The sequence below is a fragment of the Salvelinus alpinus genome, chromosome 20, assembly GCF_045679555.1.
Source record: "Salvelinus alpinus chromosome 20, SLU_Salpinus.1, whole genome shotgun sequence".
In the NCBI taxonomy this organism is placed as follows: Eukaryota; Metazoa; Chordata; class Actinopteri; order Salmoniformes; family Salmonidae; genus Salvelinus; species Salvelinus alpinus.
In genome coordinates this window covers 32,061,641-32,084,021 of record NC_092105.1, presented here as the reverse complement: position 1 = coordinate 32,084,021, position 22,381 = coordinate 32,061,641, and the positions used below count along the sequence as shown (strand labels likewise).

The following is a 22,381-nucleotide window of genomic DNA, read 5'->3' as shown; positions in this document are numbered from 1 at the left end:
TTTTAGTCATCTCTCCTCCTTCCAGGCTTTTTCATCTTTGTACTTATATGGTGATCGCATCTAAACTTTCATTGTATTACCACGACAACCGGCAACAAAGTTCGTCTTTCAATCACCCACGTGGGTATAACCAATGAGGAGATGGCACGTGGGTACCTGCTTCTATAAACCAATGAGGAGATGTAGTATATAGTATGTAGTATATACTCATTAAGTATGTAGTATACAGTATGTTAGTATAGGTATTCGAACAGAGCTACTTAGTGCTTGAGTTGACGGCCAACACATGCGCAGTTTGGCGCGAGACGACTGTTACCAAAGATGATCGATCTCTCCGCGTTAACAATTTTAATTGTTGTCGGCGAAGCGGGAATGTGGGCTGTGGATCCTTTAGGATTGGTGGATACTTCTCATTATTGTAGTTATTTGAATATTCAATGAGGGTTGTTGACGTCAACTGCCTGTTCAATGGAGAGAGACATTATGCTACTAGCCTTAGCCTCATGTCAGAACACCCCTGAGGGGCCCCAGTGTTAAGGATCAGCGTGGCAGAGGTGTTGTTGCCTACTCTTACCACCTGGGGGCGGCCAGTCAGCAAGTCCAGGATCCAGTTGCAGAGGGAGGTGTTTAGTCCCAGAGTCCTTAGCTTAGTGATGAGCTTCGTGGGCACTATGATGTTGAACACTGAGCTGTAGTCAATGAACAGCATTCTCACATAGGTGTTCCTTTTCTCCAGGTGAGAAAGGGCAGTGTAGAGTGTGATTGAGATTGAGGAAGGATGCTATAGGTGAGAACGAATGCTAACGTTGTATATGCCACCATTGTTTTTTGCTCATAGTCATTGTTGCTGTTGCATGCACTGTTTATTAAATGCATGGAGAATGGCTGTGCATGTTTCCAGCAATGGCCAACCGCAATTCATTAGTACCTGCATCGAACTGCGTCATTAATTGTTCTGTGCGATACTAGAGCCTTAGCTATGTGTCTTATTTCCCATCCTCGTTTTGTTTGAATATGAAAACTTACCCCAATGCCCTTTTATCCACAGCAATGTTGTTTATCATGTAATGGTCTGCAGCTATCTGTTGTTTATCAAGCTGATGCCAGGAACCACAGAATCTAGACATTAGCAGTTTGGGGGCCAATCAATGATGATCTGTCAATCAATGAGCTGCTATCACTCAATGCTGTCAATCGCCTAATGATGCTGAATGTGCGTCTGTAGAGAGTTGAGGGGTCAGGGGTGAGGGTTCAGCGGTTACGAGTCAGTCTGATGACATTTCACCTGATCCATAGTTCCATAATGAAGCCCACCATGAATAATTTGACAGACACCAACGCAATCCACCCAATCCATTCTTGAACAGCACCTAGCATTGGTGCCATTGTGTCAGGCTGTTATGTGTTGTTGGGAAATTCCATTGTTTATCTAAAAAGGATAGACTTGTCCTGTTGTCTCTGCTATTTTGGATATTTTCTACAACCTCAAAGGTTTCCCTTGCATTCTTATTCCCTAGAATTCGTATTCCATTCCATTCCAAGGCTTCCCAAGTAATTCCGAGAAGGAAACAGATACAGATATGTGCCCTTGGTCTGTCGGTCTGTCTATCGGTCTGAGTACATGCAACATTGAGCACCTCTCAGAGTCAAAGCTGTCATGTTTAAAGTACAGTCTGTGTCTTAGGATATTAAACACCATTTCGTTTGTCAAACCAACCAGGTTCAGAATGGATTAATATCTGTTGCAATTCAGCCCATGATGGCACCATTAACAGGGGCTATGCTACAGAGAATGCTCTCTCAGGCCCCCGAGTGTATGATATAGTGAACCCACTTCCTATAGCCTCTCACATGATGCTTACATCTCTCTCTCTGTCTCCCTCTCTCTATCAACACTGACCATACCTCTTTCAGCCAATAGCAGATGACATGTACAGTTGATTGACTGGTGTGTTTCTCCAATCAGCTTAACTCTGGCCTGGGCTGCAGGCGCTCCAGCTCAGACGCAGCCTATGAGCCGGCCGAGTCGGTGAGGGCCCAGCGCGAGTGCCGCCTCCGGCCCCACTACAGCGACCCCATGCCGGCAGATGCCACCAAGCGCAAACAGCTGGAGATGAAGATCGCTGCAGCTGCATGCCTCCACAGCCAGCGTCGGGACAGGGACAGTGGTGAGTGGAGCTACATATCAAACATCCCTGTTCAGCCCATATCAAGCATCCCTGTCTAACCCATATCAAACATCCCTGTTCAGCCCATATCAAACATCCCTGTCTAACCCATATCAAACATCCCTGTTCAGCCCATATCAAACATCCCTGTTCAGCCCATATCAAGCATCCCTGTCTAACCCATATCAAACATCCCTGTTCAGCCCATATCAAACATCCCTGTCTAGCCCATATCAAACATCCCTGTCTAACCCATATCAAACATTTCTGTCTAGCCCATATCAAACATTTCTGTCTAGCCCATATGAAGCATCCCTGTTCAGCCCATTTCAAACATCCTTGTTCAGCACACATCAAACATCCCTGTCTAGCACACATCAAACATCCTTGTCTAGCACACATCAAACATCCCTGTCTAGCACATATCAAACATCCCTGTCTAGCACACATCAAACATCCCTGTCTAGCACACATCAAACATCCCTGTCTAGCACACATCAAACATCCCTGTCTAGCACATATCAAACATCCCTGTCTAGCACATATCAAACATCCCTGTCTAGCACATATCAAACATCCCTGTCTAGCACATATCAAACATCCCTGTCTAGCACATATCAAACATCCCTGTCTAGCACATATCAAACATCCCTGTCTAGCACATATCAAACATCCCTGTCTAGCACATATCAAACATCCCTGTCTAGCACATATCAAACATCCCTGTCTAGCACATATCAAACATCCCTGTCTAGCACATATCAAATCAACAGTCCAACTTCATCATAATCACACATTATCCTCAGTCTTTATCCAATAGTCTTTCCTAACACAAGCCTCTCTTCGTGTGTTAATTCCTCTGACAACGCACCATTCCACAAAATTACCCACACAAGTCATCACACACATCCTTCTCATCCTACTTACCGTTTGGGCAGTCTTCTCAGCGGCTTTGTCTGGCATGGAGCCCATGTTGTACAGTCTAACAATGAGCCGGGTTAAGAAACCAAAACCCACATGAACCCAACCTCAGGCTGCCCAAACGCCCAAACAGTTCCACTGCCACAAACGTTATTGTTCTTGGCTATGACCTCACTTACTCTCTCTAAAGTGCTGGCCTCAGCTGTACATTATGGACCTCAACACTGCAGTGTGACTGTCTTTCTGCTATTGAAACATTCTGAATCACTGGGCTCATATTTAGAGCCTCAGCCCCCCTCTCTGTTTCCCTCAGATTGTGTTCAGGGCAGCCAGCTGAATCACTGTAAAGGAGCTAGCTATCGGATTGTGATTTTAGATGGCAATCTTCAGAGGCCCTTACACTAACTTACCCTGACATTTTAAGATTGGGCCTGTTTTGAAGAGTAGGAGCCTACAAGTATTGTCTCTTCAGGATAGGGCTGCTGTGCTGAGTTATATAACAACATATTCTCAGAATGTTTGTGACCTTTCACTCCTCAATTCCCTTATTGCTAACAGGAATTCAGCTAAAAATTTGTTTATTTTAGAAAATCTGTTTCCAAGTATTCCCACAAATAAAAAGAGGTTTGTGATCTTGTCTCAATGTAATCAAGGTATGAAATTATTGTTATTTTCAAATACAATCTCTTTTTGGGGAGGCAGGTAGCCTAGTGGTTAGAGCGTTGGGCCAGTAACTGAAAGGTTGCTGGATTGAATCCCTGAGCTGACAAGGTAAAAATCTGTCTTTCTGCCCCTGAACAAGGCAGTTAGCCCACTGCTCCCACTGTTCCCCGGTAGCCCATCATTGTAAATAATAATTTGTTCTTAACTGACTTGCCTAGTTAAATAAAATAAAAACTTGTATTCAATTTGCAGTGTATAAATTATTATAATTATGTTCCAACAAAAATTGGCCCGCGGCTGAATCTAGTTGCCTACCCCTGCTATATAGTAATGTTGACCTTATACTACTGACATTATTGTCAGAACAAGGGTCAAGCCTTAGAGGTGAGGGGATGGTGTGGGGGTAAGATTGTTTTTTACATATCTGACCATGTTATTCATTTATATAATTTTGCGTTACAACAATGTGGGATTGATTGGAGACAGGGAGGCCTCCTGTACACTTGTTAACAATGACTTGTGACTTGAATCTAGCCCATAGACATATTGTGTGTTTATAAACATTAGTTGGTCTAACCTGTGTTCCTTTCTGTGCATGTGTGTCCCATAGCACCTGCCTCGGTGCGGGTGCGCTCTGAGCCCCGCGGTGAGGAGCGTCTTGGGGTTCTGGGCGTGACAAGGGCTGGGCATAACCGCTGGAGCACCGTGAGCAGCCTCAGTGCCGACAGCGGCGTGGTGGGCCTGTGTGACGACCGCGACGATGACGAAGATACCCGGAGAGTACACAGCAGCGGAGGGGCAGAGGTAGAACGGGTGGACAGCGGGATTGGACCCTGCCTGGCTCGCGGCTGGAAGAGACCCTCTAACTCCCTTCGGGCCTGGGAGGCCCAAAGACCCTGCACAGACTGTGGCCAGAGAGACGGGCACGGGGTGGCCCGGACGGACGGGGAGGGCACCGGTATGTGTGAGCGCTGCTCCAAGCTGAGGACAGAGAGGAAGGAAGCCATCTTGGAGTTCCTGAACACAGAGTCAAGCTACGGGGAGGACCTGAGGATCATCAAGGAGGAGTTCTACTGTCCCATGCAGAGTGCCGGGCTGCTGACCTCAGAACAGCTGACTGTGGTGTTCAGCAACGTTCAGGAGCTCATAGACGTCAACGAACGCTTCACTGAACATCTGCAGGACAGCATCGATCAGGCCTTTGACCAGGTGAGGTGACACTTTCCAACCTAGAGCACCAGTCAGCTCAACAAATGTTTAATATGATGCCAATCTCATAGGCAGCAAATCCTTGCATTCATGGCTCTGATTTTGAGTTGTAGTTACACAGTGATCAATGGAATCATTGTCATTGTTGTTGTTCCCTTTCAGGGAGATGAGGACCTCCTAACAGTGTGCATTGGAGAGATTTTCCTGGAGTTTGTCAACATGCTGCCAGCCTTCCAGACATACTGCCTGCAGCAGTCCACTTCTGTCAACATGCTCAACACATTGGAGAAGGAGAAGGAACTGCTCAGGTAAAGACTGTATAAAATAGCACTTCAAAGACAAATAAGGGAACTTTGGTTTTTATTTTTCCTAATTCAAGATCAAGACGAAGATAAAATGTACACAAAATGTATTGTTTAGGAATTCTCTGCGCTCTTGCCCTCTTCTGTGCTCTGAGTACTGGAACAGTAACTTTGAACCCTAAGTTCCCACTGCGCAGTGTTATTCTTAATGGAAGAGACGGAAGGTTATGATTAATTCATAACTGGTCCTATTTTGAGAACAGTGCTGAAGTCATAACTTTTTTTAGACCCAGCCAACTACATCACATCTCACCCATAATGACTCAGCCTGCCTTGTCTTCCCACTGGGCACAAACGTCTGTTCAACGTCTAGCTTTGATTTACATATGGTTGAGTTGTCAACTAATGTGAAATCAACACAAAATGTCACCATGTCATTGGATTTAGATTAAAAGTTGGGTGAAAAAAATATGAAATGATGTGGAAACAACGTTGATTCAACCAGTTTTTGCCCAGTGGGTTGTGATTCCCACTTCTCTCAAATTTAGAATTAGGTCTGAGAACCTCTGGCCTACAATCGCAATTAAACAGTATGCTAATATAATTTTTTGTCTTTCTTTCTCTCTCTCCCTCCCTCGCTCTTTCTCCCTACCTTCTATCTCTCTTTCTCTCACTTTCTCTTTCTCTCTCCCTCCCTCCTGCTCACTCTCGCTCCTCGCCTCCCAGGATCTTCCTGGATGTCTCCCAGAATGACAATACAGCCCTGCGGCGTATGAACCTGCGGTCATTCCTCATGGCTCCCCTCCAGAGGGTCACCAAGTACCCCCTCCTGCTGAGCCGCATCAGCAAGGCCACCACAGAGTGCCACCCGGACCACGCCCGCCTCCGAGAGGCCAAGAGCCGCGTGGAGTCACACCTGGAGCACATCAACATGAAGACCAAGCAGGAAGGAACACTCACCTGGTCGTTGCGTTCCTTTCGCCGCGACAGCCGCAAGAACCGCGAGGTCATCAACATTGAGATGCGGGAGATGTCCATGAAGACGGTGGGATGGGCCAGGGAGAACACACGCTTCGTCATGGAAGGGCCCCTGCAGCTCTCCCAGCCCGCAGACGGACAGTGGGTAAAGAAGGGCAGTAAAGGCCTCAAGTTCCAGAACGTTCAGGGCCTGCTGATGGTGCGTACACAGCGGCCTGGGGAGGGGCTGTCTCCGACAGACGGCGGGGCTAAGGTGGAGCAGCAGGAGCACGGTGTCTGGGATGGTGTGCTGGTGCTCATCAAAGACAAGAGCAGCGGCAAGTTCACTGTGCTCAGGGAGCCCATCCGCCTGGCCAACTGTGTGGTGTCGGCCGACCCTGACTGTGAGGACACCTTTGAGGTGCTGGATATACGGAAGGAGGCCTTTGTTTTCAGGGCATCTGACAAATCCCGCACGCAGCAGTGGTTCCGGCAGATCAAGAGGTATACCCGTGACCTGGGACCGTGGAGGAAGAGGCGTAACGCGCTCCCCAATATCATGATAAACACAAACCAGGGCAGGTCCTGAGACCGAACCCTGAGGAACACCGTTTTACTCTTTGGCTGGATACCAGTGTAAATAGATGTACTACTCCTGCAAAAACAACTGACCATGCTTCTGGTGGAGCAATTGTTTCTGAAGTTTTAGGATGGGGTTTGTCTGAGGCTTGTGAGCTTCCATGTTATGATGAGGATAACACTTTTTTCTAAGAAGAACTACAAGTGCACCATATTGTAACGAAGCGTATGAAGATACTGTATACACTGAACAAAAATATAAAAGCAACGTGCTACAATTTCAAAGATTTTACAGTTCATATAAGAAAATCAGTCAATTGAAATAAATGCATTAGGCCCTAATCTATGGATTTCACATGACTGGGAATACAGATATGCATCTGTTGGTCAAATATACCTTCAAAAAAAGGTAGGGGCGTGGATCAGAAAACCAGTATCTGATGTGACCACCATTTGCCTCATGCAGCACGACATCTTCCCATAGAGTTCATCAGGATGTTGATTGTGGCCTGTGGAATGTTGTCCCACTCCTCTTCAATGGCTGTGCAAAGTTGCTGAATATTGGCAGGAACTGGAACATGCTGTCGTACACGTTGATCCATAACATCCCAAACATGCTCAATGGGTGACATGTCTGGTGAGTATGCATGCCATGGAAGAACTGGTACATTTTCAGCTGAATTGTGTACAGATCCTTGCGACTTGGGGCCATGCATTATCATGCTGAAACATGAGGTGATGGCGGGGGATGAATGGCACGACAATGCGCCTCAGGATCTCGTAATAGTATGTCTGTGTATTCAAATTGCCATCGATAAAATGCAATTGTGTTCGTTGTCCGTAGCTTATGCCTGCCCATACCATAACCCCACCTCCATCATGGGGCACTCTGTTCACAACGTTGACATCAGCAAACTGCTCACCCACACGTCTGCCATCTGCCCGGTACAGTTGAGACCTGGATTAATCTGTGAAGAGCATACTTCTCCAGCGTGCCAGTGGCCATCGAAGGTGAGCATTTACCTACTGAAGTCAGTTACGACGCCGAACTGCAGTCAGGTCAAGACCCTGGTGAGGACAAGCACGCAGATGAGCTTCCCTGAGACAGTTTTTGACAGTTTGTGCAGAAATTCTTCAGTTGTGCAAAGCCTCAGTTTCATCAGCTGTCCTGGTGGCTGGTCTCTGATGATTCCGCAGGTGAAGAAGCCGGATGTGGAGGTCCTGGGCTGGCGTGGTTACACGTGGTCTGTGGTTGTGATACTGCCAGCTTATGGTAGAGAAATTAACATTAAATTCTCCAGCAACAGCTCTGGTGGACATTCCTGCAGTCAGAATGCCAACTGTATGCTCCCTCAAAATTTGAGACATCTGTGGCATTGTGTTATGTGACAAAACTGCACATTTTAGAGTGGCCTTTTACTCTCCTCAGCACAAGGTGCACCTGTGTAATGATCATGCTGTTTAATCAGCTTCTTGATATGCCAAACCTGTCAGGTGGATGGATTATCTTGGCAAAGGAGAAATGCTCACTAACATGGATGTAAACAAATTTGTGGCAAAAATTTGAGAGAAATAAGCATTTTGTGCGTATGGAAATGATTTTGAATCTTTTACTTGAGCTTATGAAACATTGGACCAACACTTTACATGTTGCGTTTATATTTTTGTTCAGTGTAGTTTTTAGCTTCTGTCAAAAAACGATCAGCCACTTGGATGACCAAAAAAGACACTTGGTTGGTTGGGAACACTGCCGGCCTTGATTGTCAAAATGGTTTGCTCTTGAAGAAAGATAATTGTTTTCAGTATACTGACTAACAAGGTGTCTGCGTTGAAAAGCATGGTTGAAGTTGATGATTGAAAAAACATGAAAACGTTTACTCTGTAGTATTCATGAAAATGCACAAATGAGTGAAAAACTATGTTAAGTTATACAATGGGGACTTGGACCACAGCTTAGTAAAAAAAAGACAGGAACTTTAGTTTTTTGTTTACCTGACCAAGGTAAGTCAAAAGCACTGGGCTCTTCCCTCTTTTTTTGCCTTCTGTGTCAGGAGCACTGTCCACTGCCAGGAGAGAAGAGCAGCTATACGGCATCCAAATAAGAAAGTCACTCAGTTGTCAGACAAAACTCCCTACTACCCCATGAGACTTCCTACAGTACTATGGATGCCAGGCAGACCGTGTCTTTCATACACATTGGGTGGACGTACTTATATCACTGGGCTGGGTTCAAGTCACAAAGCAGCAATAATTTGTGCAATTTTAGCTATTTAGTTTTGTTTCTTCACATCTGGGCAGACTTTGTAATTGGTGTAAATCGAGAGCTTATTATACCACCTATGAGTGACAGTGATATTATAGACACAAATGAGCTACAGAGGTTAAGACCCTAGAATAATTTGCACTTGAACTTCAATCCTAGCCTGGTTTTGCCCCAACCAGTATTTTCCAACTGCTTATTCAAACTCGAAAAAGCCTTTACCTGTAACTGAATGTGGTAGTAGAGCATGGCCAAAGTGGAGGTGGAAAGGCCTCAAACACTGGTTGGTCAACCTGGACCATGAGTTTAGTAGCTAAAGCAAACAGTAGCTCCCCTCAAATGTCCCCACAGTGCTCCGTTCCACGACAAGCAGATGGGGAAATTATGAGCTTTTGTGCCTTGGGTATTTATTTCACTCTAAATTAACAAAAAGCATTTTTTCTGTTGTCAGTCACAGTAACATTGATAAAACGTTGAGTATCTGGAAAGGGTCACCGAGTCAGACAGCCCTCTGCCCCTAGGTAGCAGAAGTTACATATAGCCTGGTTATACCAGTCTGAACACTGCATTTACCAATCTGGATGCCAGACTAGACCTTACAGGCAATACTTATCACACCATCTGGCTACTAGTGTTACTACATTATTACGTCATAGTTTACCTGAGCTCTTATCTCAAGTGTGACTTCCCTACTTCTAACATGTGTTTTTGTGTCTGATGTTTCTGAATCTAAAGGCTCTTCTTTCTGTTTGATGCACTTTATAATTAAGACTACAAACTAGATCCAGAGAATGGTGTGACTGTCACTCTCCAACAACGCTATCTGCAGTTCATGAATTCAAAAGCTTTATTCTGTCTGTTGTATGGTTTATTTACAGAACTCTTTATGTTAGGGAAACGTATAAGACCACAGCTGACTACACACAGCAGGTCAAGGCAATACTTATCATCTAAATCTAACCTACGTATACTGTTCAGTCTGATTAGGTCTAGTCCAGGAGTAGCACATGTCAATGAGGTAGTGAATCTACTTTGGGGCAGAGAATGGTGTACAGAGTAGACTACTGCCTGTCTCTTACTGTTCATCACCTTCCAATGGCGTTACCCTGTTACAATCATAGAATTAGAATCTCATTTTATTTCTAGAATCCCAATCTATTACTATGGTTAGAATTCTTTCAGCTTCCATCTTGTTCCACTAAATGATTACTACCGTACAGTATATGAGAAGACTGATGCTGTGTAACAGTTTGAAAATACCCTTTTCAATATCCTAGACCTGCTGAACTGTCAAATGTTTTCCTCTGTATTTTAAAGACCTAATGTAATATTTCCTTTATGTAAGATATTGTGAATTATATTAAAAAATGACATGTTAAATACATATGTCTTTGTACGTAACTCCTTTCCACTTATTGCTATCCATTGGCATCCACTGTGCCTTGAGGTAAGTGATATTCTGAAATAGTGAACAAGATGTTCTCTTATGCAAATAAGGAGAGAGGAGACAGAGAGAGGAGACAAGGAAATACTGTAATTGAGATTCACCATGGCTCTTTCCTAGGGAGATTCTCCATTGGCTTGCTAACTCCTCTCTCCTCCTTTTGAAAAAGATCAAAGGTAATCAAAGAGAAGAGGCAAGTAAATGTGGAAACAAATGCATTTGTATGAATTGAGACTCTCCTTGTCCATAACCGGGTCATCAGGCAAATTACGTTTAGAGAGGAGGATTCCCAAAAGGTGTAAAGTAGTAAACATTTATTTTGCTAGTTGTTGCAGACATTTTATAGATGAAACTATAAGTAGCATATCGTTTTTAAACGTGTGCATGTTTTTTTCCTCTGACAAAACAGCTGATTCAAAGGGGGTGTGGCAGATATCAAAACTCTTCCGCGAATGACTCAGGTAGGATAAACATGACTATCTTCAACGAAAGTTGGTTATCGAGTATCAGTACTTACACATCATCATCTGCTCATCTACCACTCCAGTGTTAATCTGCTAAATTGTAATTACTTCGCTACTATGGCCTATTTATTGCCTTACCTCCTCACGCCATTTGCACACACTGTACACAGGCTTTCTTTTTTTCTCTATTGTGTTGTCTGTACGCTTGTTTATTCCATGTGTAACTCTTGTGTTGTTGTTTGGGTCGCACTGCTTTGCTTTATCCTGGCCAGGGGCCTGTTGCACAAAAGTAGAATTAAGACATCCGGGATAAATGACTCAGCTGAGCTCAATGAAGCCAAAACATGTGCGTCCAGGCTTAATTGGTTGCACAAAGACCAAGCCAGGATGAGCAGACACGGATTCATTAAGCCAGGTGAAACCAATCCTGGATAGGTGCGCGCTCACGGCTCACTCAAATAGACCCCGCCACAGATTAACTGATTTACCATGGCAACTAGAGCCGCGTACTTTTCCCCGTCGGAAGCACAAATCCTCATGGAGGCATACGAGGAGGTAAAAGATATAATTAAGAAGAAAGGCAACACCGCCACAGTGATAAAGCAAAGAGAAAAAGCGTGGCAAAGTATTGCAGACCGCCTGAATGCGTAAGTAGTGCACAATTACACACTCACCGCTCCGCTGAAACATCACAATTACAATTCAAATATTTAATTCACATCTCCAAAAATGCAGTTGTACTGTAATTATGAAACGGTTAAATTTTTAATTGAAATGCACTGCAGATATGAGTGAAATTGTGTAAAGTAACTCCATCACACTGTATAAAGCTATGATACATTTTTTGATATTTTTACTGAAAACAAGACAAAAATACCAAGTAATTTTTTGCAGTGTGACTCCATTAAATGTGTGTGTGTGTGTGTGTGTGTGTAGATTAAACATGAACGGGCCAAAACGGACATGGCAGCAGGTCAAAATCAAATACAAGAACATTCTGCAGAATGGTATGGTCCCTGACTAATATTTAACAAAGCACAAGCATATATTGTACCCAGAAGGTGCCTGCTCACACATTGTCTGTACTGTTTTAGCAGTGAAAAAGAATACCCACAGACAAGGCACGGGTGGTGGGTCACCAAAGGCTGACCTTACCCCAGCAGAGGACATGGCCTTGGAGCTAAATAAAGGCAGGCCCGTCTTAGAGGGGATCCCTGGGGGGAAAGAGACGAGCATAGGTTCCTCCCAAGATGCCACCCGCTTCATTCAAGGTATGTCCTTCCATCTCTACATGGGATACAACCACATTCATATTGAATCAATTTGGACTGTCTGACTTTGGTTTACCTATTGCCTTGCAGTGTCTGGCAGCACTGTGTTCCTGTTAGAGCCACCAGCACAAGCACCAGACGATGCTGATCCAGTGAGTACTCCATCAAAGGCATACTGTAGGCCTGGCATGTCTTGTCTACTAGCTTCAATATGAATCCGATTAAATGTGATAGGGTGAAGGCCCCAGTGCAGCAGCAACAGCACATGATGGAGACGATGATGAGGAGGAGACCATCTCTCTGGATTCCAGAAGGCATGAGGTATCATGTTAAGACTGTGAAAGTACTATTTACTCTACAATGGTGAGGAGTCCTCATCAAAATCAAAAAATCTAATTTCTTTTACAGGACCCAGATGCTATACAGTGGGAAAACCAGCCTGGCAACATAGTGCGTATTAATAAAAGGACACCACATCCTGCCAAATTCCAGCTGCGCTAATTGTATTGTGTTCACAGAGCTCACAAGCTATCAGAAAGTTGTATGGCAACCACCTCCGGCGCCAAATAGAACTGGCAGACATAGACATTCAGTACAAGAAGAAAAAGATGGAAAATCTTGCACTGGAGTCCGAAATAAAAAAGAGGACAATTAGGAAACTGGACCTTGAAATAAAAAAACTTGAGAGGGAGGTGAGATATGCCTTCAATGTACACTGTATGCTAACTGTAACACAAATGTATTAATCATTATTTTTCTTTCCTCCCCCAGCTCCAAGAAGATGACACAGCTGAAAATAAAAATTAGGTATATTCTCGTAAAGTCAAGTGAGCCATGACATATGAGCTCTTATTGTGAGCACACAGGACGGTGGCATCTTTCTAAGTTTTTTTTTATTTTCCCAGCAATCAGTACAACCAAGTCATCGTTATAAGGCATCGCCCTCTTTTGCCCACCCCCCCAGCACCAGGTGTGGCCACTAGCCTATATGAAGGCCCAAAATTGTGTGTTCCTTTCTGCTCTGACAATGGCATGCCCATTCGTGCGAGATGTGGTGGATGAAGAAGCACTTGTGCTGAGGAGAGCCTTCAGGCGAGAAAGGGTCTTCAGGGACCGGTTGGACCCACTGGCCTTCCCTGATGACCATCTATATGAAAGATACAGGTTTTCTGCAGATGGCATCAGGTATCTATGCAGACTACTGGGTCCCAGGATTAAGCACCGCACTGCACGGAGCCATGCACTGAGTGTGGAGCAAATGGTTTGTGTGGCCTTGCGCTTTTTTGCTAGTGGAGCCTTCCTGTACTCAGTGGGGGATGCAGAACAGCTGAACAAGGCCACAATTTGCCGCACAATAAGGAGTGTGTGTCTGGCTATCAAAGCATTAGCAGATGTCTTCATCTCCTTCCCTGGCCACAGAAGACTCTGTGACATCAAAGAGGAGTTCTATAGGATTGCAGGTAAGAGGATCTACAAATTACAGGACAACTGTTAACACATAGTAGGATACTCATTACTTTGTGTGACAGGTTTCCCCAATGTCATTGGTGCAGTGGACTGCACACACATAAGGATAAAAGCCCCCTCAGGTGCCCATGAGGCCGATTTTGTGAATAGGAAATCCTTTCACAGCATTAATGTTCAGGTGAACATAACTTTTTGATATTGTCCATTGACGAACACTCTGCATTGCCAGTGATGTGCATTGATTGGTGTAATATTCCTCATCTTATGATTTCAGATGGTCTGCAATGCTGACTGTGTGATCAGCAATGTTGTGGCAAAATGGCCTGGCTCAGTCCATGACTCCAGAATCTTTCGGGCCTCTGAAATCTATCAGTGCCTATCACAAGGTAAGCCACACAACCCCTATTTATAACCATCATGGCTGTGTCAAGAATATCACTGTGTTTATGAGGTAGTAATGATGAGATTTTGTGTTGACAGGTGAATTCTCTGGTGTGTTGCTGGGAGACAGGGGGTATGGCTGCCAGCCTTTTCTCCTGACACCTTTCACAGACCCCCAGGAAGCACAGCAGGCCTACAACCATGCCAGGACCAGGGCCAGAGTTGAAATGACCTTTGGCCTCCTGAAGGCACGCTTTCACTGCCTTCACAAATTAAGGGTCAGCCCTGTTAGGGCATGTGATATTACTGTGGCTTGTGCTGTCCTCCACAATGTGGCCTGCCTGAGGAAGGAGAGGGCCCCCAGAGTGCCACCAGCCATGGACTGGGACAATCCGGCAATCTTCCCTGATGACGACAGTGGTCGGCTGCTGAGGGACCAATATGTGTTGAATTATTTTAGTTAGTATGTGTGCTTTCAATTTTGGTTAAATATGTCCTGCGGTGGCAGAGGAATTTGGGTTTTTTTGGGTTCGTTTTTTGACGAATTTGGCCTCTTATGATGTTTGTGCGGTATACTGTGTGTAATACAAGGCTGCAGGGAGGCTACTGCATCCATTCATTTGTCTGTTCAGTTGATGTGTATGGATTTGTCCTGCATTTATTTTAGTGTGCAGACATGCAGGGTGTGTTATATACAGACCTTTGAATGTGTATGTATCATTTTGTATAATATGCTTGGATTCTGTGCTTTCCATCTTGTAGAGTCACTGTGACTTCAGTTTCGAAAGGAGCTGATGGTTTACCTGCTTTGTTTTGTCCTTATTCAATAAAGGAACATAATGTTACACATTGTGTTTTTATATTCATATGGAATGTGTATTTGTTTATATGACAGAGTACTAGGGCCACACTGAAGAAAAAGGATAAAGTCATAAATTTATGAGGCTGGTTCTTTCTGCAGAAAAGCTACATATTGTTTTTACAGTTTTGATACTTATGACAATGTGATACTTAATATTCTGGCACATCAGCATGTCTTTGTTTATGAAACCATACTGAAGTACAATTTCACAATGCCCCACATCTGTCATTTTAACAACTGTCCTCCTTTAAAACAACTGGTTACAATATTATGACTTGTGTTTTTTTCCCCTCTGTGGCCCTAATATTCTATCATTTTATATATAGCCTTATAGTCTATGGGAAACTGTAAATTATCTAATGATAGCAACATCATCTAAAAATCATTTTTTATCCAAAATCATTGAAATTAATGATCACAAACGTTTAAATAATAACAGTGGGTCTAGTTATGTGATAACAATGTATAGTGAGCAGTGAAATAACTATTGGTTTCCATTTGTGGTGACTGCTGACTGACATTAGGGATGAGATTAAATAGATCCTGGAATTTAGCCTGGTCTGGAGCAGGCTAGCTCCACAGAATAAATCTCCATGGTAATTTATACCATAACATATCCTCCTGCCCCCTATCCATCTTTAGTGCAACCGGATTACGGATCAATTGAGCCAGGATCACCAAGATATCCTGGCTTAATCCCTTATCCTAGTTTTGTGCAACAGGCCCCAGGTCGTAGTTGTAAATGAGAACTTGTTGTCAACTAGTTTACCTGGTTAAATAAAGGTGAAAGGAAATCGAGGGGAGGACACTTCCGTTCGCTTACAAACAAATTGACACTCTCCTCGACCAATTATCGGTTTCCGGGTCACACAGAGTCTTTTCCCTTTTCCTTTTTTGGTCTTTTCCCCAAATGAGAATCTCCCTGTGATTCCTCTTGTCCTCCTACTAGGATGAACCCCAATTGCCTACTCCTCGCCTCTTTCTCAAAACCCATTGGATGAGAAAGCCAGAGGTGCTATCCCTCTGACCTTCTCCTACAATGGGTTTTGAGAAGGAGGCGAGGAGTAGGCAATTGAGATTCTCCCCTAGTCTCCTTGCTTCCCTCTGATGTTTTGTTGATTGGTTGTTTGAGCATTTTGAGTTATAAACCCTGAACAGAACAATCAGAGACCAAACTAGCAGAAAGCAAATTCGTATGTTACATCACGTGGCTTTTGGCAGACAAATGGCACAAAATCATTATTTATTTGCTCATGAACTAAAACAAAATAAGCGCTTCTTAAATATGGTAGTTAACACTTTCTCTTTTCTTCTGGGTGGAGGTTTACACCCAGTCAGCACCCCCTTAAATGAAATTAACAATAATTCATACACAAGTACAAAATATCAGTTCAAAATGTATGAACAGCAAAAACTACTGAAAGATAATAACAGGCATATTACAGTATGATGTTGGATATTACAGTGAACATTTCCAAACACCAGTAATCAAACTGGAACAACCCCTCCCCTTCAAACTGTGCCTCTATATCAAAAGCTTACAAACCCCACTGACAAGACTGTCATTCATCACATGCACAAGTCTGTCCTAGGGGCCACAGACCTCCTATTCAGCAGGTCAAGACTCCACAGTCCCAGTTATGGAGAGGTCAGGAGCCAGCCTAGGGTAGAGCCCCAGCCCTACACCTAACAACTCTACTTGTTTCCCCCAGCCTCCTGCTCCTTGGCCAGGCCACGGATAGAGAGGTCGTAGACTACCTCCTCTATCTTCTTCACATCGTACTTGAGGCCGTCGTAGCGCTTCCTCAGGGGGTCGTTCTTGAGGTTGAGCAGTCGGAAGCCAGAGTCCAGCTCGTTGATGAAGTTGGAGATTCGGAGGGGGCGGCCATAGTCCCCTGCTGTGACGCTGTTCACCGCCAGGCGAGACTAGAGAGGACAGACACAGATGAGTTTATACATGTAAATAATCCATCCAAAAAGTAATCATATATTATTGAAAATGGTATTGTCTGATGTAATAGAATTTACGAAGCCACTTAATTCATTCTCACCAGTTCACTGGCCATGATCAGCACACCTGCCAGGTAATCTTCAACATCCAGGTGGAATCCCTTCTCTCGCACCACCTCGACTGCAAGAAATAGGGAAAATGTATGACCACCACAGCACACTACTTGACTGTCGATTGACTGTCTGAGAGGAACAGTCTGCGAATGCACCCATTGCCTTAAGAAAAGCTAAACTTAAGGCAATAGGTACATTCATATTAGCTTGCCTAGTGCTCATGGTGGGCAGAAATTTACCAATGGAATGGTCTAAAATGTTCAAACTCCATCCACCGGGGGAACCTACTTCCTAGTATTTGTGCCACTTCATCGCGTGTCACGAGAGATGCACTCTCCAGGTAGACCACGAACGCTGCCAGGAAGGCCAGGCGCTGCAGAACAAACCTCCAGTGCTCATGGAACCTAGAAGCAGAGTGGAGGATGGAAAATTACGTGTTAGATTGTCCTTTCAATAACAAGGAGAGAAGACACGCACGCAGACAATATCATTCCATTACTTCACATGGTAATACAGAGACTTGAAATTTCCCTTGAACTTCATTCTGTGGACCGGGAACTGTGAATAAGTAGTTATGAATAAGTAGCCAACTTCAGATTCACCCATGTGTAGGGCTTACCTGTAGTACTGCTCCACTGGGAACTTGTTTTTGAGTTCTCCAAGTTGCGTCCTGACTGTACAAAACAGTTCCTTGGCCTTTGTGCACTTACTGGGGACTTGTGACAGACAGGGGGACAAGAAAGAGACGTTTATGTAGCTACCTGTAATGCTGTTCCAAGGGGGATTTTGGTTTGAACTCTCTGCTTAACAGTTCCAGAGCAATAACACACTTACTGGGAACTAGAGTGACAGGACAAAACAGAAACAGTTATGTCAAGGTGATGGAGACCTGCAAAGCAATGAGTCAGTCAGGAAGGTAAGCCACCATAAGTGATAGTCCAGAGTCGTATTCACTAGGCTAAAAACAGAAGAAACCGGAACAAAACAGTTAGGGACTACCTTAAATGATTGCAGAACGTTTTGCTACGGTTCAAGAATGAATAACTAACTTACACCCCATGTGATTGGGCACTCACTCTCTTTGAAGCCAGATGGTTGATGGACACTTTGGAGCAGGGTCAGGATCTCCCTCGCCGTCTGTTCCAGAACCTGTACCACTTTCCTTATGTCCTGCAAGAGAACGTCCGCTGTTAGCTAGCAAGACACCTGTAGTTATGATTTTGAAGAAACGAAATGCATGCATGTGTGTCCTATCAGCGGCCCTGACGTTAGTTAGCAATACATACATTTGCACAGTGTTGAACATACAGTGCATTTAATGGATGTTATTATATTCCTCACATATTCAATGCAAACCTTACTGACTGTATAACTGACTGCGAGTAAATTGCTAGTGGTTCGGTGCTAGCTCGATTGACAAAAACATTAGCAAGCAGTCTGTTGATTGATTACCTCTCTTATTTCTTGATCCGCACTCAGAAAAGCCTGAATGTAGCTGAACATTTCCGTGACAGACATATTACACAAATTATTGTATTTTGTAAAAAATATATGCTAGTTTGGTTCTTTCTGCAAAATGAATCAAAATAGTTGGTAGTTAAACAACAGTTTCTAAACCCAGAGGCGAAACATCGCGAGATTTCTGGGAACGCTTGCGAAACAGACCAAGTAAAGCAGACCAAGCCCGGGTTTGAGCAGTCAATGAGAGAAGTTAAAAATGATTTGTTACACCTTGCCCAAACCGGCTGCGCGCGTGCGCCATCGTGCGCTATCATGCATAAATATATTTTGCCCCCCCACACCAAACGCGATCACGACACGCAGGTTAAAATATCAAAACAAACTCTGAACCAATGACATTAATTTGGGGACAGGTCGAAAAGCATTAAACATGTATGGTAATTTAGCTAGTTAGCTTGCACTTGCTAGCTAACGTTAATTTGTCCTATTTAGCTAGCTTGCTGTTGCTAGCTAATTTGTCCTGGGATATAAACATTGAGTTGTTATTTTACCTGAAATGCACAAGGACCTCTACTCCAACAATTAATCCACACATAAAACGGCCAACCGAATCGTTTTTAGTCATCTCTCCTCCTTCCAGGCTTTTTCATCTTTGAACTTATATGGTGATCGCATCTAAACTTTCATTGTATTACCACGACAACCGGCAACAAAGTTCGTCTTTCAATCACCCACGTGGGTATAACCAATGAGGAGATGGCACGTGGGTACCTGCTTCTATAAACCAATGAGGAGATGTAGTATATAGTATGTAGTATATACTCATTAAGTATGTAGTATACAGTATGTTAGTATAGGTATTCGAACAGAGCTACTTAGTGCTTGAGTTGACGGCCAACACATGCGCAGTTTGGCGCGAGACGACTGTTACCAAAGATGATCGATCTCTCCGCGTTAACAATTTGAATTGTTGTCGGCGAAGCGGGAATGTGGGCTGTGGATCCTTTAGGCTTGGTGGATACTTCTCATTATTGTAGTTATTTGAATATTCAATGAGGGTTGTTGACGTCAACTGCCTGTTCAATGGAGAGAGACATTATGCTACTAGCCTTAGCCTCATGTCAGAACACCCCTGAGGGGCCCCAGTGTTAAGGATCAGCGTGGCAGAGGTGTTGTTGCCTACTCTTACCACCTGGGGGCGGCCAGTCAGCAAGTCCAGGATCCAGTTGCAGAGGGAGGTGTTTAGTCCCAGAGTCCTTAGCTTAGTGATGAGCTTCGTGGGCACTATGATGTTGAACACTGAGCTGTAGTCAATGAACAGCATTCTCACATAGGTGTTCCTTTTCTCCAGGTGAGAAAGGGCAGTGTAGAGTGTGATTGAGATTGCGTCTTCTGTGGATCTGTTGCGGTGGTATGCGAATTGGAGTGGGTCTAGGGTGTCTGGGAGGATGCTGTTGATGTGAGCCATGACCAGCCTTTCAAAGCACTTCATGGCTACCGACATAATCATTTAGGCATTCAGAGAACTGGCAGTGTGGTGCCAGGACAACCTGTCCCTCAATGTAAGCAAGACAAGGGAGCTGATCGTGGACTACAGAAAAAGGCGAGCCGAACAGGTCCCCATTAACATCGACGGGGTTGTAGTGGAGCGGGTCGAGAGTTTCAAGTTCCTTGGTGTCCACATCACCAACGAACTATCATGGTCCAAACATACCAAGACAGTCGTGAGGAGGGCACAACAAAACCTTTTCACCCTCAGGAGACTGAAAAGATTTGGCATGGGTCCCCAGATCCTCAAAAGGTTCTACAGCTGCACCATCGAGAGCATCCTGACTTGTTGCATCACCGCCTGGTATGGCAACTGCTCGGCATCTGACCGTAAGGCACTACAGAGGGTAGTGCGAACGGCCCAGTATATCACTGGGGCCAAGCTCCCTGACATCCAGGACCTACAGTGGGGAGAACAAGTATTTGATACACTGCCGATTTTGCAGGTTTTCCTACTTACAAAGCATGTAGAGGTCTGTAATTTTTATCATAGGTACACTTCAACTGTGAGAGACGGAATCTAAAACAAAAATCCAGAAAATCACATTGTATGATTTTTAAGTAATTAATTTGCATTTTATTGCATGACATAAGTATTTGATCACCTACCAACCAGTAAGAATTCCGGCTCTCACAGACCTGTTAGTTTTTCTTTAAGAAGCCCTCCTGTTCTTCACTCATTACCTGTATTAACTGCACCTGTTTGAACTCGTTACCTGTATAAAAGACACCTGTCCACACACTCAATCAAACAGACTCCAACCTCTCCACAATGGCCAAGACCAGAGAGCTGTGTAAGGACATCAGGGATACAATTGTAGACCTGCACAAGGCTGGGATGGGCTACAGGACAATAGGCAAGCAGCTTGGTGAGAAGGCAACAACTGTTGGCGCAATTATTAGAAAATGGAAGAAGTTCAAGATGACGGTCAATCACCCTCGGTCTGGGACTCCATGCAAGATCTCACCTCGTAGGGCATCAATGATCATGAGGAAGGTGAGGGATCAGCCCAGAACTACACGGCAGGACCTGGTCAATGACCTGAAGAGAGCTGGGACCACAGTCTCAAAGAAAACCATTAGTAACACACCATGCCGTCATGGATTAAAATCCTGCAGCGCACGCAAGGTCCCCCTGCTCAAGCCAGCGCATGTCCAGGCCCGTCTGAAGTTTGCCAATGACCATCTGGATGATCCAGAGGAGGAATGGGAGAAGGTCATGTGGTCTGATGAGACAAAAATAGAGCTTTTTGGTCTAAACTCCACTCGCCGTGTTTGGAGGAAGAAGAAGGATGAGTACAACCCCAAGAACACCATCCCAACCGTGAAGCATGGAGGTGGAAACATCATTCTTTGGGGATGCTTTTCTGCAAAGGGGACAGGACGACTGCACCGTATTGAGGGGAGGATGCATGGGGCCATGTATCGCGAGATCTTGGCCAACAACCTCCTTCCCTCAGTAAGAGCATTGAAGATGGGTCGTGGCTGGTTCTTCCAGCATGACAACGACCCGAAACACACAGCCAGGGCAACTAAGGAGTGGCTCCGTAAGAAGCATCTCAAGGTCCTGGAGTGGCCTAGCCAGTCTCCAGACCTGAACCCAATAGAAAATCTTTGGAGGGAGCTGAAAGTCCGTATTGCCCAGCGACAGCCCCGAAACCTGAAGGATCTGGAGGTCTGTATGGAGGAGTGGGCCAAAATCCCTGCTGCAGTGTGTGCAAACCTGGTCAAGAACTACAGGAAACGTATGATCTCTGTAATTGCACACAAAGGTTTCTGTACCAAATATTAAGTTCTGCTTTTCTGATGTATCAAATACTTATGTCATGCAATAAAATGCAAATTATTTACTTAAAAATCATACAATGTGATTTTCTGGATTTTTGTTTTAGATTCCGTCTCTCACAGTTGAAGTGTACCTATGATAAAAATTACAGACCTCTACATGCTTTGTAAGTAGGAAAACTTGCAAAATCGTCAGTGTATCAAATACTTGTTCTCCCCACTGTATATAATAGGCGGTGTCAGAGGAAAGCCCATAAAATTGTCAGATACTCCAGTCACCCAAGTTATAGACTGTTTTCTCTGCTACCGCACGGCAAGTGGTACCGGGGCGCCAAGTCTAGGACCAAAAGGCTCCTCAACAGCTTCTACTCCCAAGCCATAAGACTGCTGAACAATTCATAAAATCGCCACCGGCCCTGCTACTTGCTGTTTGTTTGTTACCTATGCATAGTCACTTCACCCCCATTACCTCAACTAGCCGGTACCCCTGCACACTGACTCGGTACTGGTGACCCCTGTATATAGCCTCGTTATTGTTATTGTTATTCTTATTGTGTTACTGTTTTATTTTAGTC

General features: G+C 44.4%; 3 protein-coding genes across 5 annotated transcripts; 2 read left to right on the top strand and 1 right to left on the bottom strand.

The window, feature by feature from the left end:
* The first annotated feature begins 799 nt into the window (after positions 1-799).
* Positions 800-10,443, top strand: LOC139546665 (uncharacterized). Its single transcript, XM_071355314.1, has 4 exons — positions 800-2,168; positions 4,363-4,961; positions 5,124-5,269; positions 5,990-10,443. The coding sequence occupies exons 1-4, from the start codon at positions 2,078-2,080 to the stop codon at positions 6,807-6,809; spliced, it is 1,656 nt and encodes a 551-aa protein (XP_071211415.1). The 5' UTR covers positions 800-2,077; the 3' UTR covers positions 6,810-10,443.
* Positions 10,444-10,998: 555 nt separating this feature from the next.
* On the top strand, positions 10,999-14,954 carry LOC139546663 (putative nuclease HARBI1). Of its 3 annotated transcripts, none has more exons than XM_071355311.1 (10): positions 10,999-11,614; positions 11,904-11,974; positions 12,062-12,238; positions 12,329-12,390; positions 12,473-12,559; positions 12,647-12,688; positions 12,757-12,930; positions 13,010-13,698; positions 13,980-14,091; positions 14,186-14,954. In XM_071355311.1, exons 1-8 carry the CDS (start codon positions 11,457-11,459, stop codon positions 13,043-13,045), a joined length of 807 nt encoding a protein of 268 aa, XP_071211412.1. In that variant the 5' UTR covers positions 10,999-11,456; the 3' UTR covers positions 13,046-13,698; positions 13,980-14,091; positions 14,186-14,954. The 3 variants fall into 3 exon arrangements, with proteins under 3 accessions (XP_071211412.1, XP_071211413.1, XP_071211411.1); XM_071355312.1 differs by having other exon boundaries at positions 13,010-13,883; XM_071355310.1 differs by lacking the exons at positions 10,999-11,614; positions 11,904-11,974; positions 12,062-12,238; ... (2 more) ...; positions 12,647-12,688; positions 12,757-12,930 and adding an exon at positions 13,768-13,883 and having other exon boundaries at positions 13,053-13,698.
* Positions 14,955-16,174: 1,220 nt separating this feature from the next.
* LOC139546664 (translin-like) lies at positions 16,175-18,725 on the bottom strand. The gene is made up of 6 exons (XM_071355313.1): positions 18,465-18,725; positions 18,089-18,182; positions 17,632-17,728; positions 17,301-17,416; positions 17,000-17,079; positions 16,175-16,874 (listed from the first exon to the last, which is right to left on the bottom strand). The coding sequence occupies exons 1-6, from the start codon at positions 18,528-18,530 to the stop codon at positions 16,644-16,646; spliced, it is 684 nt and encodes a 227-aa protein (XP_071211414.1). The 5' UTR covers positions 18,531-18,725; the 3' UTR covers positions 16,175-16,643.
* Positions 18,726-22,381: the final 3,656 nt, after the last annotated feature.

Excerpts from the sequence above, each read along its gene's own strand:
- LOC139546665 (XM_071355314.1), top strand. The coding sequence starts at position 2,078 with ATGCCGGCAGATGCCACCAAGCGCAAACAGCTGGAGATGAAGATCGCT. Across the intron at positions 2,169-4,362 it reads GCGTCGGGACAGGGACAGTG|CACCTGCCTCGGTGCGGGTG; the intron begins GTGAGTGGAGCT and ends TGTGTCCCATAG. Across the intron at positions 4,962-5,123 it reads TCGATCAGGCCTTTGACCAG|GGAGATGAGGACCTCCTAAC; the intron begins GTGAGGTGACAC and ends GTTCCCTTTCAG.
- LOC139546664 (XM_071355313.1), bottom strand. The coding sequence starts at position 18,530 with ATGTCTGTCACGGAAATGTTCAGCTACATTCAGGCTTTTCTGAGTGCG. Across the intron at positions 17,080-17,300 it reads AGTGGCACAAATACTAGGAA|TCGAGGTGGTGCGAGAGAAG; the intron begins GTAGGTTCCCCC and ends TATTTCTTGCAG. Across the intron at positions 16,875-16,999 it reads TGATCATGGCCAGTGAACTG|TCTCGCCTGGCGGTGAACAG; the intron begins GTGAGAATGAAT and ends TGTCCTCTCTAG.
- LOC139546663 (XM_071355310.1), top strand. The coding sequence starts at position 13,227 with ATGAAGGCCCAAAATTGTGTGTTCCTTTCTGCTCTGACAATGGCATGC. Across the intron at positions 13,699-13,767 it reads GGAGTTCTATAGGATTGCAG|GTTTCCCCAATGTCATTGGT; the intron begins GTAAGAGGATCT and ends TTTGTGTGACAG. Across the intron at positions 13,884-13,979 it reads TTCACAGCATTAATGTTCAG|ATGGTCTGCAATGCTGACTG; the intron begins GTGAACATAACT and ends TTATGATTTCAG.